The sequence below is a fragment of the Dryobates pubescens genome, chromosome 1 (genome assembly GCF_014839835.1).
Source record: "Dryobates pubescens isolate bDryPub1 chromosome 1, bDryPub1.pri, whole genome shotgun sequence".
Lineage (NCBI taxonomy): Eukaryota > Metazoa > Chordata > Aves > Piciformes > Picidae > Dryobates > Dryobates pubescens.
In genome coordinates this window covers 6,856,663-6,870,616 of record NC_071612.1, presented here as the reverse complement: position 1 = coordinate 6,870,616, position 13,954 = coordinate 6,856,663, and the positions used below count along the sequence as shown (strand labels likewise).

The following is a 13,954-nucleotide window of genomic DNA, read 5'->3' as shown; positions in this document are numbered from 1 at the left end:
GCACTCCTCTGTGCACAAAACTCTTTCTGCAAGAGATCTTTTACTGGAAATGCATGCTCAGAGGGTTTGTGGAGCTCTGTGTGCCAGGGAAGAATCCCTCAGGGCAAGGACAAATCAGAAGACCTGAGGAGAGGAATTTTAAACCTCTGTGTATATACTTCATAGACAGCTGGAATGAAACATGAACAGAAAGTCCCACACTGTTTCTTGTAGAAATGTTTAAGGCACGTGGATAACAGGATTAATCACCTGTGGAAATAAAGGTAATTAACTGCAAGGAACTTTGATGGTGATATCTTAATAAAAATAATGTCTTATAAGAAAGCTGGAGAGGAAGTTTTTACCAGGGCCTGTAGCGGCAGGACAAGGAGCAATGGTTTTGAACTTGAAGAGTGTAAGCTGGATGTTAGGAAGAAGTTCTTCATAGAAAGAATGATTGGTCATTGGAATGTGCTGCCCAGGGAGGCAGTGGAGTCACCATCACTGGAGGTGTTTAGGAAGAGACTGGATGGGGTGCTTGGTGCCATGGTTTAGTTGAGTAGATAGTGTTGGGTGACAGGTTGGACTCGATGATCTCAAAGGTCTTTTCCAACCTGGTCTATTCTATTCCTTTCTATTCCATTCTATTCTAAATTTAGCTTCAATGTAAGGAAGAAAATCTTTACGATAGGGTGATGAGACTGGAACAGGTTGCCCAGAGAAACTGTGGATGCCCCATCCCTGGAATGATTCAAGATCAGATTGAATGGGGGTCTGAGAAACCTGATCTAGTGAGAGAGGTCCCTGGCATAGGGATTGGACTAGATGATCTCCAAAGGTCAAATCCCTAAACTGTTCTGTGATTAATCTTGAGAATAGGCATTTGTCACAAGATGAGTAGCTGTGTAGGTTTTTTTCCAGATTCCTTGTATTAAGGCACTTTTGGGTGGGTCTGAGAGATGCATCTCCTGAAGCTTGGTAGAGCCCTGAGCATTCAAAGGTTTCAACAAGTCCATATACAGTCAGAGGGAAACCTATTGGTCTCTGTACAGATCTCACTGGCTGCCAGGGTCCCCACTGAGCCTGAGCAGTGGCACTGACTGTGCCCACCTCCTGTCATGAACATCCAACAGCACATAGAGGATTCCAGCAATGGATGACCCTGTGGGGTCAGCGTCCAGAACAAAATCTGAAGGAGGCTGCTCCTTTTACACTCCTTTTTCTTTGCCATGCAGGTTGTCATCATGGAGGTGCAGGGTCTGAAGTCACTGGCTCCCAACCGTATTGTGTACTGCACCATGGAAGTCGAAGGTGGGGAGAAACTGCAGACTGACCAGGCTGAAGCCTCAAAGCCAACGTAAGTCTTACTTTATCTTTTGCTCTCTCTACACTGCTGAGTTGCTGTGGAGAGCTCTGGCACCTGCATAGTGAGGCTAGAGAGGCCTCTGAGAATCAGGGGAGAAATGTGGCTTCCCTGTATTTAGAGTGTTGTCCTGTGACTAAGAATGGCACATAAACCCTGACTGAGAAAACAGTGTTAATGACAGGCTTATGACTCTTGTAGCCTCTTGTAGCGACATAAATGTGTGCCTAAACATAAGTGCTTTGCTAAGTAGGGATGGAGTTAAGCATGTGCTTAGATAAATACTTGACTGAGTGTCATTCTGAACTGGTGACATCAAGTGTAGGTACATAATCTCATCCTCACTGTCAGGGCTTCCGTGGTCCTATGAGAAATGGAAACAGCTGGTGGAGGCACACTCTAGCAGCCACAGCTAGAGATGGGAGAGAGGAGCTGGGGAAAGCCCCAAGTCACCCAGTTAAAGTTTATCTGAGGTCACTCTGCCCTGGTCCAGTTCAAAGACAGAAAATTGTTCTGTCCTCCTTGACCTGGTTGCAAAATCCCCAGCCTTGGCACCATGCATGGCTTTTTCATCTCACCTAGGTATTGTTATAAGCCTATTAGTAGTGATTGATCTTTCTTAATTTGGAAGGAGAAAACATTGAATTGGTTATTCCCTTTCCAAATTGTGGGATTAGTTAATTTGAAACACTGTCTGTATGGGTTTGAGGCGGTTTTCCTCTGGTTCACTGCAGAGATTTCACACTTAGATTAAATTCTCATTGTGCATCCTCACAGTGGAGAATTGCCAAGGTGAGATGAAGTTTCCTCCAGTGGTTGGGAGCAGTGCAGGAGGCACCATTGTTGCTCTTTGTTCCCATATTCCATTCTCTCTGCATGACTAGTCCCTAACAGCATTTCCCCAGGAGCTTCTGTGTTATATGTGAGTGCACAAGTGCTACAGGCAGGCAGTAGAAGCCCAGCTGATGTGGGCAGGAGGAGAGCAGGGCCACAGGCAGGCTGCCTTCCCTCCATGGCTGTCCTCCGGAGGAGGCACAGAATGTGCTGATGCCTTGTGCCCTGCACTGTAGCAGAGGAGCAGAAATCTGCAGTAAGTGGTTTAAAAACAATATTCCCAATCAAGGAAAGTGCTGCAGCCTGGCTTACTTTTCAAAACACTTCAGAAGAGGAAGTAGGAGAGCTGTGCTTGGAAGAAAATTTCCATAATAACCTGCAGTTGTCACTATTTTAGGTGTTTTTATTGCTTCGTTGGAGAAAGTTGAGCTCTATATAGGGGAAATTACTACTAGCCATACTGAAAAGCACACTTCTGTGCTTGTTTAGCTTGGTCTGTTCATCCCACTTTTGCTGAATGGGTCTGCCCTTCCTTATGCAAGCTTTCTTGCTGTCAGCCATAGAACCACTTACACAAGCATTGTTTTGAAAATAAGGGCTACAGGAGTGAGCTCTTTAATCGAGTGGGTCTTTTTATCATAATGAAATGTACAGTGTCTGGGCATGAAGCCATCAGCCCTCAGGAAAATGCAGCCAGTGCTGAATGCTGCGGTGTGGTATGAGTTATGCAAGTCCATCACACTCAGCCGTCTTTCTCTGTGCACTGGCTGCCCATAGAGGTGTGAGTCAGGCTTGAAGTCTTCAGGGTTGCTCTATCTAACATTGGGATAATACTTACAGAAATGCATTAGGAGAGCAGATTTGACAGTTGCATTCCTTGAGGGTCCTGGGAGTTTTTACTTGCAAACCCCAAACCCACCCAAGTTTGGGCTCTAGAATAACCTTCCACAGAAACCAGAGACCAGCACAGAAAGCTTGTCCTTTTTCCCTTTTTGCATTAGAAGTGTTTCTTTCACCTTGCATCCCCTTTGAGACACAACAGCACAGACCCTGAAAAACAAAGCCCTATGAAACCAGTTTGCTGCAGTTAGACTCTCCTCTTCAGGAGAGAAGGAAAGAGAGGTGACGTGTTTGTCGTGTTGCTTAATACAGGACTTGAAGACCCTCGGGTACTTCAGTGATGAAGGCAGTGATGGAAACAGCTCAGAAAAGTATTTGGTGCTTTTTTGTGCTATGCTGCCTTGCAGACATAAGATTTCTAATCAGCCAAAGCAGCCTTCTGAAGTGTCTCCTTAGATACTGGCATCACTCTTACTGAGGTCATTCACACCATGTTTGTTTGTGTACTTTTTATCCTAAGCAAAACACTCATTGATAAAGAAACTAGCTTAGCAAAACCATACTGGACTGCTCTCCAGGGGGGTTCACTCCCCAGGAGTCCCAGGTTTTGTGTGCTTTGGCAGGGGATGCTGCCTGGCCTAGGGTTGAGGAGCATTCTGCAGAGATTTGGAGCCTCACCACTATGAAAGCATAAATACTAAAGCAGTTTACCCCTATACATCTCTAACTTCTGTATCTCAGAGGCTTAAAAACCAGGAGTGCAGGTTAAGTGCCTGTATCTCAGAAGATGCAGTGAATGCAGTTCTGGAAACAGGCAGTATTTATTCAGTTTAAACTGTAAGACTTCAAGCTATTTGAAATTCAGTTTTCCACTGTCTGGTGGCTCTACAATCTATAAAAGATTAAATTGCTTATAAGCATCAGGGGGAAAAAAGTACATTTGAACAGTAAAATTCACTAGAAAACTTCTCTTTTTTTTTACAACAACCCTTTGTCCTGGGAAGAAAGGAGAGCATCACAATGACACAGAACCTTGTGGGACAGTTTTTTACTGAAGAATGACTTGTGTTCTCACATGCCTTTGACATGGCAGCTCTCAGCTGGAGTACCCAAGTTACAGCACACCAGTGGCAGCAGCTGCTCTTCAGCTCAGTGCTGTGCCAGGGCTGCTAACCTGGGCTCCTCACCCCTAATGGAAAAAGTCAGGTTCCCTGCCAGGGAAGGACTTCCAAAAGCATTGGCCTAGGTCTGTGAGAGATTTGCCTTTCCTCTTCCCTGGTGCAAAACCAGTAGTTTTGACAATAAGGTGTTTGAAAGCATCATTGTAGATCCTGAAAGAGGTAAGGTAGCAGCAGGATTAGCAGCCACACATACCAAGCGGTCAGATGAGTTGTGTGTGAGGAGCATGGACAGCAGTAAATATTGGTCTTCTATTTCTTCTCTGTCTCCATGTTGGATTCCTGACATTCTAAGCCAAATCCTTTCATGTGAGGATTATCTGCCTCAGCACAGGTACAGGGGATGGCATAGTTCTAGAGAAATCCAGACCTGAAATAGCAAGGGTTACTGCAGATCAGCCTTGCAGTGTATTATTAGTAGTGCTTTTAATAAGTTGTGTAAGAAAAAGCCTTTGTATTATGCCCTAACCCGTAGATGCCTCTACAAAACATCCCAAATCTCAATGTGAGCAGGATTTTACTGCTTTTTGAGCTAGAACTGTATTCTTGCAGATCACTGAGAGGTTTATATTGCCCTGCTTCCCCATGTGTTGGCCTGATGTCTGCCCTCTGCAAAGCGTGGGGGTGAGCTTGCTCTGCACATCTCCAACCCTGCCCTTCCAGGAGCTGTGTTAGTAATGCTGCTGCTTGCACAGCCTGAGAACAGCACAAAAGGTCCAGCCACAACACCCCTCTCCTACAAATTCTAAAGATATATTTAAACAGTGACCTGTGCTTGTAGCAGTGCTCATGGTCTGTACCAGTGGTTCATCTTCATTTCGCCTTTCTGTGACGTAAGCAGAACAAAAGGAAACAAACAACGGCAAAGTCCTGTGTGCCTTGTGACTCAGTGCTATATATCCATCTGCATGCAGAGATATCTCATGCTTCCTTGGCTCACAGTGAGGATCAGGTGTACCTGCTATGAGGTGAGCTGAACCACTTGTGTTAAAAGCAGTAAATAACTGGTGGGGAAAGAATCTGGCCAACCTCTCTGGGTGTTTTGGCATGCCCAAGAAGAGATGGAGGTGTGGGCTGCTCCTCTGACTCTGGAAGTGGCTTTGTTTTGAGATTATGTATTCCCTGCTTGCACAGAGGCCTCTTCAGTCCTAGTGCAGTAGCTTGGAGTAGGAGAAGAGAGGATGGAACTTGTTAATTTTGAAGGAGGAGAGAACACTCCTTATTGTTGGGCTTTTTTTTTTTCCTTTTTTTTCCCTTCCCCATGTAGTCTTCTTGAGCATGTGCTGTAGGGCAGTGCTGAAGAAAGCATGCTCAGCAGGGCTCATCTGACTCCATTTTTATGTTGTTTGCCGTGACCAAGAGCTTGGGCCTCATGCCCTCTCCAAAAATTCATTTGTGATAATGTCATGTCTTTGGTAAAGTTCTAAATCTCTCCATCTCCGTTCCCTTAGCCACCACACTATGAGACAGAGGTGCCCTGTATTATCTTTGTGCTCACTCCAGATGCTGCTCCCTGATTTGCTTTCAAGGTATTCTGACAGCTCAGCTGCTTATCTGTGCTGCAACAGGCTGCCTTCCTTAGGATCCCTACAACAAACCTCCAAGTGTATCGCTTAGCTAGGGTCTTCTTTTCACACTGGTGTGTTGCATCCATCAGAGCCCCCTGCCTGACTGTGATGAGCAATGAGAACTCCATAGCATCCTTCGCCAGCACCATTCATTCTGGGAGATGAGCACTGAGCAACAAAGGGAGAAGTCCTGCAGGAGGGGATGCTAGTGAGAAGAGATTTCCTTTCCCTCTTTGTGGAAGGGGGAAATCTGGTCTTTTCATTCAGGAATCCTCTGCCTCAGGCCCTAGAATTTGAAGTGATGCTCAGTGGTTTTGCACAGAGTAGGAGCATGATGGGACTGCTTTGTTGCAGTCAGTGTTTTGTGGTTATGGTTATCTGGGAGATGCTGTGAATGCTTGCCCATTTACAAAATGCAAATAAATACTCCATGTGCTTTAGAACTCATTTAACTCCACTAAACCAAGGGGGTTTATACTGATGTGAATGAGAACAGAGTTTAGCCCATAATTCATGTTGTGTGTCCCTTGATACAGCTATTGGTGCTGTGCCTCGCAGGTCTCTTCCAGATGTGTGGATCTGCAGCCCCAGAGGTTGCCCACCACTCTCAGCAGCACTGTCCTGACTGCTGTGACAGCCTGGTGAGCTCTGCAGACAGACAGGAGAATCAGCTCCCTTAGACTTACCATCATCACCTGAGTGCTCTCAGCCCATGCTACACCCAGAGCTGTTTCTGTGTTGCAGAGGTGTCACACCATAGCAAAGCTCAGGCAGAAGGCCTGTGTGGCTCCACGATTTTAAGCATTCATTCATGTTTGATTTTCATGCCTAGCTAAGCCCTGTGTAAGCAAAATTCATGATGCTGGGTAAAAAAAAAATAGAACTAAAAACAAAAAGGTAATTTTAGGAAATAGCTTTTCCTTAATTGCAGCTTGCCTTTCCAGTTGCATGGCTTCATTTCACAGCTGTGCAGATGTTTATAGCTCTTCTCCTCAGGAAACCTCCAGAAGTGTTATGCATGTGTCTAAGTACAAGACTGAGTCAGCCCTGGATACAACTGACATCAGACACTGCCACTTCTGAGATACAGTTCTCATCCCTGCGGTGAGGGTCTAAGCAGAGCGTTGGTCTGCCCCAAGACATCTGCTGGGGGAACGTCTTCCAGGAGTGATCTTTGGCTTTGCTCTCTGTGAGCACAGTGCAGATGCTCTGAGGCCTTAATGTTGGTGGGCCAAGAGCTGACAGTGGCAGGAGTTTGAGGGGAATTGCTTTTAGCCTCTCTGTCCAAGGCTGAAGGGTACAAAGTGATGTCCAAATTCTGTACACAGTATTTCTTCACTTAGAGCTGTTTAGTGTGTCTAGGAGCCCAATTTCCAATGAGACTGTGTGTTGGATTGGTTGATGGGTTGGACGCAATGATCTTGAAGGTCTCTTCCAACCTGGTTTATTCTATGTATTCTATGTATCTCTTTGCACCTGAAGGGTTCTGCTGTTAGTTTGGTCTGACCTGCTCTTCAAATCCTGTTTTGTGCCTGTCATAGTATTTCCATAATGGTCCTGAGATTTGTTATGACATTCCTATTTCTGAAAGTGGAGGCTGTGGACAAGTCATGAAGCACAGCAAAAAATGCAGTGAAAAGTTATTACCCAGGTGCAAGCATGTGATCTGTTTTGGGAAGTCTTCACACAAGTGATTTACTGGCCTTTTTAATTAGACATTCAGAACTGCTTCTGATGCTTCCTCATAGCTGCTCTGCAGGAGTGGTTCTTACACAATTCATCTCTCGGGGACCATGGAGGGACAAAACACCTGCTTTAGATTTTTTCCCCAGAATAAAGGCAAGGCCCCACAGGGATTCCTGCACCCTCAGTGGCACTCAGAGTGCTGCATCACCAGGATACAGCCTCCTGGACAGAAGGGCAGTAGCCTGCTGGGACTGCAAATCGTGATCCCAGGGATGGTCCTACTCCCAAAGGTCACAGCACAGTCTCTCCTCCCTCCTGTACTATAAGTGTTACACTAGAAATTGTGTTGAAGAACAATGAGGGCTTGTTTCTGTAGACTTAGCTCTTGTAGCTGGATCCTCTGGTAACAACTGCAAGCTCTGGCTGTGTTTTCCCTGACCTTTGGATCATGCACAGCATTGCTTTCACATGGATTCTCTGGTGTCTAGTGAAGGGTTGAGCTCATGCACCTTCTCTTTCACAGATGAGTGTCTCTCTTTTCTCACCAGCTGTCTAATTTCTTGAGTGTTCCTATTCACTTGGGAATTATGTATTCCTGTGATAGCACGTACATTCAAATTTAAGTATTCCAGAAGGTGTGATGATGCTCAAGGCGATTTTCATCGACACCCGTCTGCTTCAGCACTCCTATGCATGCGACCTTAACAAGACCAAAAGGACATTGAAAAGAGACAGATTTGGTGATCTGAAATAGTAAAAAATTAAGAGGACTGCAAAACAGAAGTCCTGGGATAAGTTCAGTGGTCTTGTTTAATGCTCATGTTTGGTGTTTAAAAACAAGAACATAAGCCACGCCTTAGTGCAGGTTGTGCACATCACTTGCCAAGGGAAAGGCAGGGGGTGAGACATGTGAAAAGTGCCCAGTTGTTGGCTTATTTATTAAGTGGTGTGTACAAGTAGTGCACATCATTATTTAATGAGAAGTACTGCTATTGCTGCTTGCAAAGCAACATAGGGAGGTGGAGGGCATGCTTTGAAGTATTGCTACGCTGTCCACTGATGCCTGGACAGAACACTGGGAGAGGGAATGGTTTAATGGGAAGGCTGACTTTGGCAGTGATTTCTCAACATTGTCATTGTCCTTTCTGTGAAGGTAGGGAGGCCTATTGCCTTTGTAAATGAGCTAGGTCTCCCAATTAACCGTAGCACTGTATTGGGAAAGCATTTAAAGGGAGCTATGCACTGTTGTTGCTACATGGGCAAAGAGGACAAGAACATGGAGAAGGGAGCGTGTGAGCATGGCTGGAGCACAGAGGTACATGGCAGCATTTTCTTGAACCCCTTCCAGAGCAACTCTGAAGTGTTTCAGATTGAAAAAGTCCATGAAAGGCAAGGCACAGCATATAGCAGTGTCTTGCCCAGCTCAACTGTCCTTCTCACCTTTGCCAAAAGACTTTGTAGGCAAATGAAGTCAAGAGCATCTGCAGCAGCTCCCATTCCGTGGCTTAGAGGAGGTGAGAAGGATCCCAGCAGCTGCACACAGCCATCGCAGCTGCAGGATCCCCTGGGTTCTGGGAAGAGATGGTGGTTGCTGAAGGAAAAATGCAGTCAGAGTTGCTGAGCACTGCCACCATTGTTAGACCAAAGACATAAAATGCATGCACAGGAGAGGAAACTAAAGACATGTAATTGGTATATTTGCTCTAGCTCCATTCAGTGGCTGGGTGTCCCTGGTCCAGTGTCTGGCCCAGCCCTTGCTTTGAGTTTCATACCCATGAAATTAGGGCAATGCTTCTATTTCACAGCAGGAAAAATGCTTTCATCTGCTGGAAGAGCCCTCTCCTCCCTACTGACCCAGGAAGATGCTATGATGACTTTGCTTTTAGGCTCCAGAAGTTAGATAAGACAAACCTCATCCCAGGTGGCTGGCTCTGGGCTTCCTGTCCTGGATCCTGTCTTAGAGGAATATAGGACAGCAAGAAGTGTGAGTGGTGACACAAGAAGAGATGGTCTCACACCTCTTGTTCCTCTCTGTAGCTGATTTTGGAAGGCTACCTTGTGCCGTTTTCTGCTCTGTTTACCTTTAGGAAATATTTCACTGCTCTCTTTCACTGAGTTTTATAAACCCAGGTCTAGACTATGCTGGCACAAAACTAACAACATGTATTTTCAGGCAGAGGATTTTGATCTGCTTTTCCATGGTCTGTGCTTGTGAGAGTTTCTGTAAAGCTGGACTGAACAGCCTCCACAAGTTTAAATCACAACCAGCCCCTAACTAGCTTCAGTTCTTTGCAGTTGTGTTTTCTTCCAGGGTGATAAGATTTGATAGTGGTGATTAACCATATCTGAATTAAACAATCATTTTCTGAAATTAGCATCTCTGTGGCTGGTTCAGTGGAGCCTCTTTGACCAAAGGAGACTTTGGATTAATGTGTGTGGCATTCTAGTCCCCTCCTACAAGAAGTGGGAACAGTCTCAGATAGTAAATGCATACAGGCCCACTTCATGAATGAATCCCTAACCCGTGCTGCATCCAAAGCAGATAGACTGATGAAACACATACAGTAGGAAGCCCTTGTAAAAGCAATTATGCTTTCAGTTCAGACTTCTAGTAAAAAGTTTCCGGGCTTACATTTCCATTTCTTCCTGCTGAGCTTTTCTCCTCCACTTGTAATATCAAGGTATTAAATGAGAGCACAGGGCACAGCGATCATCGTTCAGATCACCCGAAGTAATCACGCTGTTTACTTGCCCTGTTTATAACCCCAGAGCAGCATTGCCAACAGTGCTCATCCAAACCAGCCGCGGGAGTGCTGCGGTAAAGCACAGCCCAGGGTGGAGCAGCGTGAGATCCTGGGCTGTGTGATCCTGGGCACAGGAAGTGAGCCTAGGCTGGGCGAGGCATGGCAAAGGGACATCTCTGGGGCAGGAATGCCATCTCGTGGCCATAAATAGCTATTATGTGATTAAAATCCACCTCCCATCCCTTCTTGCAGCTTCCCCATAACACTTCCCCTGCACATCAGCTGTGCTTAGGGAACACATCACACCGAAGTCGAGCTCTGTATTTTCTGTATAGCAAAGATCATCCTTTTCTGGGTTCCTAAAGCTGTGCCGTCAGCCTCAGCAGCTCTTCTTGGCTGCGGTGCCCTGACAGCCGAGTGACATGGTGCTGGCACAGGAGTGAGGTCTGCAGGGACTGTGTGTGAACCACAAGCAGATCAAGAGCAGACCTCCACAGGCTTTGCTTTGCTGCAGTCTCCATCAGCTTTGCCCTATTCCTTCTGCACTTTGCACACTCAGACGCAGATGTGATGCTCTCCCAGACATATTTCTCTCTCAGCCGGCAGCCGTAGTGTTGCTGTAGCCAGTTTGAGGATGTGGGAGTTGCAGCTCCTGGAGGGAGAGATGGTTCCTTTTATCAGCTGTCTGGTACTGCTGACTGCATGATGTTAAGCAAGATGGTGTCTGCATACATGACACTTACACTGTTTCTCAGAGCCTTGGGAACAAAAAACGGACAGGCCATGGCATGCTGGAGATCAGAAGACATCTTCAGCTGCTGCTAGGAGGAGCTCAGTCCCTAGGGCTGTGCTGTCTCTGCTGACCTTTTGCATAACACCACAGTGTTTTCTGAAGTGTTGTTTTGGGGCAGAATAACACTATTTTTTAAGCAAAAGAATTACCCCTGGTGCTTTTTTTTTTTTTTTACAGAGGGAGCATTATGTGCTCAGCAGGGATTAGGGTGTCATGAGAAATGGTGGATTCACTCAGAGAGCCCCTGGGTTATTTCATCAGACCAGATGCCAGTGCTCTGTGTGGAGACTTGGCCTCACTGGGTTTAACGTAGCTCCAGGAAAGGCAAGTAACAGCCACCTCTGCCAGCCAGTGCTTGCAGGGATCAATGACTTATTGGTCACCTGCACAGTAACTACATTGGTGAAACCAGGTTTTACCAGCCTTACAAAATCTGCTCAGGAAAGTCGAAGAGGAATCAGAGCTGTTTGTGCTGTCACTCCCACTTCAACTCAGCTTCTTCCGAGTGGATGGGACTGAAAGGCTGTTCTGTTAGCAGAAAGGGAGGAGGGGAGACAGTTTGATCAAAAATAGTCCCCCTTGTCAATCTGTGTCTGATCGCTTCAGTTATCCTGATCTGAAGATTAGTAAACACATTGAACTTTCACTGTGGGAGGAATCCCAGAGGAGGCTGAGCAGCTCTTGGGAACCAAGCTGTGTGACAGATGCAAACCGTTCTCAATCCATTTCCACAGGCAGAGTGTAAAGGAGCCTTCCTTAGCACCTGAATTGTATTTCCTAGCCAAAATCATTTTCACATGAGCAGAAATCCAAAAGGTTCTTGTCATCTATATATAATCTTTGAGGTTTTCATTTTGGGTCTTTTTTTTTTGTGCCCCTGCACACCTCCAGCACCTCTCTGTAGCAGTGGAAAGATCCCCCCTTAGGGCAGGCTTCATTTCATCTGCTTGCTGCCTCCACTGAGTATTAATTATATCTCTCCTTATTACAGTATCAGGAGTCCAAGGCAGGTGACTTGGGCACATGTACAATGTATTACAGTCCTCTAAATTTGTGGGTTTCCACACTTGTGATCAGTCTCATGTCTCAGCATCCTCTCCTGGCAGCTAAAGATCAAATTCTTTCCTCAAAGCCCTAGTTTCATTTGAGGGCCTCTGCAGCATGTGAAATCCAAACTCAATCCCATAAAACCCACCAAAAGGATTAAATTACTTGCTGTTTTGCCAGTAGATGGCTGCTGCTGCTGGGGGAAACCAACACTTCCTGTACTTCATCCACAATGTGATGCCCTCACTGAACACTGTAGAGCAGGTAGCCCTTTCTTTGATGTTTTTACTCAGCATTTTATTTTGTTTCTAACTGAATATCTTGTTATCTTTCAATAGCAGTATCTCTTCAGATGGTTCAGTTTTTTAAAAGAACTCAGCTGACCTCATCTGAGGTTTGCATTAGGTCACAAACCAGTCTGTAACCATCACCAATCCAAGATCCCCAAACTGGTTGTAGTTCATGGCTTTCTACCACTGAAACAGAGTTGTGTGTGGACTTATATGCCATGGGTCTCCAGCTGTGTGACCCATCTGTGTGTTTTCTTGGAGAGCTAAGAAAAGGCCTGAATTCTTCTGTTGCCTTCAGGTTTTTTTCAGATCCCACGGGCACAAAACAAATCCCTGTTACCATTGCCAATACCACTGAGAGCTGCAAACTAGGCACGTTTCCCCAAAGGCTTTGGGATGCTCTGTTTCTCTTTACTATGGCTTTGTGATCCAGCTGGTGCAGATATGAGCACCTGCCTCTACCACGTGTTGTGGACACATCTGTGCTGTCACATTGCCAGTTCAGTGCCTCACCAACAGTGCTCCCAAAGAGGAGCTAGCTGCCTGCTCTAGGTGACTTTGCTTTAGCAGGGGGTAGGACTAGATGCTCTCCAGAGGTCACTCCGAACCCTTACCATTTTGTGATACTCTGTATGCAGCCACCTGGCTGCTGCAGGAAGACAGATGCACTGGATGCTGCTTGAGGTGGCTGTGCCCCTGTGGGGATGCAACCAGCTGCATGCCATGTTCTGCATTCCAAGGATATGCTCCTGGTGTGGGAGGGGACAGGCAGTGCTGCTGATTCTGTTGCATTTGGAAAATGATACCAAGCAGATGGCTTGATAAATTAGTGCAAATCTGACCAACATGCAGAAATATTACTTTGCAGGACTATTTTACTTGGGCTGTAAACTTGGGGGTCAAGGCAGAAGGGCAGCATCTAAAACAGAGAGGTATTATGTCCCAGGATACTGCTGTGTGTGTTGGGCATAATGCACACCTGGAGTGAACCCGCTGAGGGAAGTGCATAGCTCTCCTTTAATACACATTTTTGCTTTCATGTTCTGTTTGTTTTCACATTTACCCTATGCAAGCTGGCAAGCAAACCCACTTCAATAAATCTATCTGGAGAGGGAGAAAAGGTGTCCTCTGGCAGGTTTGAAGCCCATGAGAACCGGTCATAGATCATGTTTAAAAGTCAACCCTGTCTAAAGCACATCACTCTCCAGCTGCTCCCATGTTAGCCTGCTGACAGGCCAAGCTGGTTAGCAGGGCTGATTCATGGCCCAGCAGTGTAATTCAGTTGCACTTGTTCATTACTTATAGAAATCACAGACATTGATGTTCTGGCTTGATCAAGTTACAGGAGCAATGATGGACAAAGGGTTATACTGCTTCAAATTAGAGAGGGGCTAAGGAGACTTGCTGGAGACCACAGTGCATGACTGAATTTAATGCATTCTCCTGGGTATTAACCTGCATGTTCGCTTAGAGGAAGGTCATGCGTGCTAAAATTTCCTTTAGAGGAGTGTAGAGGTGAATAGAAATTATTAAGTCAATGACTCTCAAGGACAGCAGAGAAAATCATAGATAAGGCCACATAAGTGGAATATCATTGAGGAAAGCCATTGGAGTCAGAGACCCTGCTGCCTT

At 45.8% G+C, this 13,954-nt stretch overlaps 1 protein-coding gene across 12 annotated transcripts in view; it reads left to right on the top strand.

Moving 5' to 3' along the window:
• The window catches only part of CADPS (calcium dependent secretion activator), a 230,486-nt gene that overhangs the window by 95,729 nt on the left and 120,803 nt on the right, over positions 1-13,954 (top strand). For all 12 annotated transcript variants that reach the window (XM_054160939.1, XM_054161022.1, XM_054161013.1 and 9 more), the window contains exon 6: positions 1,215-1,336. In XM_054160939.1, the coding sequence (XP_054016914.1) occupies positions 1,215-1,336 (122 nt within the window). The remainder of the gene's footprint in view (positions 1-1,214; positions 1,337-13,954) is intronic.